Raw genomic sequence first — 4082 nt, 5'->3', positions numbered from 1 at the left:
CCCCACCCTCCCTAATCCCTCCCCTATACCCACCCTCCCATACCCCCGCCCTCCTCCATCCCACACATCATGACCCCCATGCTCCCTGACCCCACCCTCCCTAATCCCTCCCCTATACCCACCTTCCTCTACCCCCACGCTCCCTCACCCTCCTCTACCCCATCCTCTTCTAAACCTGCCCTCCCTAACCCCACCCTCCTCTAACCCCGTCCTCCCTCACCCTCCTCTACCCAACCCTCTTCTACCGCACCCTCTTCTATCTTACCCTCTTCTAAACCTGCCCTCCCTAACCCCACCCTCCCTCAACCCCCGCCCTCCCCGCCTCTACATCTCTGCCGGGGTTCTCTGCAGGGGCGACGGACGGTATAGGCAAGCAGTACGCTCTACAGTTGGCCGAGCAAGGCCTTAACATCGTGCTCATCGGTCGCTCGCCGGAGAAGCTGAAGGCCACCGAGAGCGAGGTGCGCATGCGCAGCAACGTGCAGGTGAAGACGGTCGTCGTCGACTACAGCGGCGGACGGGAGATCTACGATGACGTCGAGCGAGAGTTGGCGGGACTAGAGATCGGCGTGCTGGTGAACAACGTCGGTATGTGCTACGCATGGATGTTCGACGAATTCCTGGACGTGGAGAGAGACTTGCATCTGCGCATGCTCAACGTGAACATGATGTCCTGCGTTGCTATGACGTACATCGTTCTGCCGCAGGTGAGCGAGGGTGGAGGGTGGGGAGGGGGAGGGATGAGAGGGAGAGGGGAATGGAGGAGAGTGGAAGACAGGGGTAGAGATGGAGGAATGGGAAAGTGAGGGGAAGGAGAATGGATGAGAGGGGAGAGCAGGGGAAGAGGAATGGAGGGGAGAGAGAGAGAGACGTTTATCTACGCCGTTGGCTTTCCATTTCGCTACTGGCGTAGGCGGAACGCCAACATTTTTCACGCATATAGCTTATACTTTTTTATTTATTTATTTAGGTAATTATCCACACATACGTACTGTTAGAATATATTTTAAATTTATGAAATTAGATAACTACCAAGGATATATACACAAAAAGTATAACTAGCACACTGTTATTATATAATAGTCTATGGTATAAGCCCGCGCTACAAAAACGTTCGCTCTGTCGTAGGACTAAAAATAGATACAATCCTACCTAGATTACCTACTTACAGAATCAAATCTACCTATCAGAATCCTACCTAGGTCAATTCTTTTAGATACCCTGTATCTTAAAGAAAGTACATAAAAGCATTAGTTGTAAAATGACTTTATTACTTTGGAAGCATATGAAATAAACACCTTTCAAATGCCAAGATGAATAATACACCTATTTCTAATGTGCGGTATTGTTGTTTGTTTTTTATCTCCTTGTTCTAATTGATATGAATTATGGTGCAGATCTACTTCATATTTATTAGAGAACTAAAAGATTAGTTAATTAGTTAAAAGATTAATTTGGTATGGACAGATTTTGCTGAAATAGTAATCCATGGATATGGAGAGAATATTGGAAACTGTCCTGAAATAATACGTTTTTGAAACACTCTGTACATGTACATTGGTCTACATTACAGATTGGTTTATCAGTTGGATGAAATAATTTTGTATAAAAAGTATGCATATACGCCACGCACGTACACGCAGGTACACGCACGTACACGCATCCACACGCACGTACACGCGGGTACACGCTGATACACGCACGTACACGCGGGTACACGCACGTACACGCACGTGCGTGCCTGCGTGCGTGCATGCACGCGTGTGCTTGCATGCTTCCGTGAGCGTGCGAGCTTTCGTGTGCGTGTGCGTGCGTGTGCGTGTGTGTAAGTGTGTGTGTGTGTACGTGCGCGTGCGCGTGTGCGTGCATGTGCGTGTGCGTGCATGTGCGTGCGTGTGGGCATGCGTGCGTGTGGGCGTGATCTCACTCACACTGCTGCCACTGCAAGCGCCTCTCCGGGGAAACGCTCGCGTAGACTGGCACGATTCGTTTGCTCTTCTTTGACAGATGGTTGAGCGCAAGCGAGGCCTCGTCATCAACATCGCTTCCCTGGCCGGCGTTGTCCCTATACCGTTTATGGCGACATATAGCGCCACCAAGGCGTTCGTGTGTTTCTTCTCGCGAATACTGGAACAGGAATACGAAGAGAAGGGCATCCAGTTCCAGGTGAGTAGGTGGTCGTCAGTGGCTGGGCTTCTCTGACTCTGTCTGTCTGACTTGCTCTCTTTATTTCTCGTTCTTTTTATATAGCTTTCGCTCTCTCCCTCTCGCTCTCTCTCTCTCTCTCTCTCTCTCTCTCTCTCTCTCTCTCTCTCTCTCTCTCTCTCTCTCTCTCTCTCTTTCCCTCTCCGTTTCTCTTGTAGTGATGAATATATCTCGAACGTAGACAGTAGGACGTAACAGTTGTATAAACGGTGACAACTACAGTTTTATTATAAATACGGATAAATAGCACAGTCAATACAGTGTACACGTAACCGATTACAGGTTGCCGTCGTCTCCTCTGTTTCTAGCAAAACCCGACCTTTCTAAGCCGTCAGCATCCCCGCCGCGACCTTTTTAGACTTAAATTAATTTATGACGCGGGTAATGGTTACAATGACCGGTCGCGACTAATGTCCGATGGTACCAGGTAGGATCAACTGATACGACACTTACCATTATTGCTACTGCAACACAACAGCAACTGTCTAGAGTAACGATAAAATGTGTTAGAACCTTCGTATTCACCAAAACACGCACGTTTCAAACTAGCTCTATAACTATATATAGCCCGTTCCGCCGCAGCTTTTTTCCAATTGAGTGTTTCTGAGTAAGAATCTCGCAAATATAGCTTTAACTACCGGAATAATTACATTGTCGTTTCGATCGTTGCAGGTGGTGACGCCGGGATTCGTGTCAACCAACATGACGTCACAGATAGATGTGAATGCGTGGTGTGTGACGGCGGAGACCTATGTTCGCAGCGCCATCGCTACCGTCGGCCTGCAGTCTCGCACCGCTGGCTACCTGATGCACGAACTCATGGTACGTGTCACGTGTGTTAGGGGCATGCTTCGTAGTTCCCCTCCTTCTACCAACTCTTCTTCGCATCCTTTCTCTGCTTCCTTCGCCTTCTCATCTTTGGAGTTTTGTCTCTGCCTCTTCCTTTTTCTCAACTCCACTGAGTTTCTTCTATTTCTCCTCCTTTGCCTCCTCTTCTTTCTCCCTCTCCAACTACTTCTCTACTGTTAATTCCTCTTCCTCATAGTTCTCCACCTCCTTTACCTCCTCTACTTTTCCCTTTGTCTTTCTCCCCATTTCGCACGCATCCATCTCCTTCTCTGTCTCTACCTTCTCTTCTTTTATCTTATCCTGTCTCTTTCCTCCGCCCCCGCTACGGTCCTCTTCCCATGCTTTCCAACACGGGCTGCGTTCTCTGACAATTGCACCTTATATTGTTAACGATTTATGCTAAGCATCAACATACAGCGACCTAAAGAGAAAGGATCGCATGATCCGAGTCATTGTCATGCTAATTAACTGCCAGGTAAACACTACTAACTTCTCACCTGCGAAAATCCCGATGACAATAAGGTCGATAACCTTCCTCCCTCCCCTTTCCTTCCCCTCCGCTCCCTCCTCCCCTTTCCCTCCCCTCCCCTCCCCTCCACAGTGTGATAGCCCTCGTCCCTCCCCTTTCCCTCCCCTCCCTCCCATCCTCCCCTCTACAGTGTGATCATCTCTACAACTTGCTTTTTTCCAGGTTGCCGGTTTTCAATTATCCTCCGAAAGAGCGCTGTGCAAAGAATTGAAGAATGAGATGATAAAGTTTAAAGCCAAACATTGTAAATCGGAATAATTCGCGACGACGTCACACCGTCGTTTCCGTGACGTCACGCGGGGTGATCATGGGGGAGGGGTGGGTTATGGGGGGGGGGAGCATTGGTGATGTGGAAGGAGGCGGAGGAAGTAGGGAATAGAGGTGGGTGAATAAGAATGGACGTGGGTGGAGGGAGTGAAGGAGAGAGAGAGAGAGACACACAAAAATTTATTCTGTGTGCAGGGGGTGGAGAGAGAAACAGAGAGAGGGGGGATAGAGA

At 49.0% G+C, this 4082-nt stretch overlaps 1 protein-coding gene across 1 annotated transcript in view; it reads left to right on the top strand.

Moving 5' to 3' along the window:
* Positions 1–3886, top strand: part of LOC106815878 (very-long-chain 3-oxoacyl-CoA reductase-like) — a 6171-nt gene extending 2285 nt beyond the window's left edge. The window contains exons 2-5 of the mRNA XM_014820403.1: positions 352–707; positions 2008–2166; positions 2878–3027; positions 3746–3886. Coding sequence (XP_014675889.1) covers positions 352–707; positions 2008–2166; positions 2878–3027; positions 3746–3841 — 761 coding nt within the window. The 3' untranslated portion in view covers positions 3842–3886. The remainder of the gene's footprint in view (positions 1–351; positions 708–2007; positions 2167–2877; positions 3028–3745) is intronic.
* Positions 3887–4082: the final 196 nt, after the last annotated feature.

This window comes from Priapulus caudatus, unplaced genomic scaffold (genome assembly GCF_000485595.1).
Source record: "Priapulus caudatus unplaced genomic scaffold, Priapulus_caudatus-5.0.1 Scaffold1225, whole genome shotgun sequence".
Classification (NCBI taxonomy): Eukaryota; Metazoa; Priapulida; class Priapulimorpha; order Priapulimorphida; family Priapulidae; genus Priapulus; species Priapulus caudatus.
This window is presented reverse-complemented; position numbering and strand designations above follow the sequence as displayed.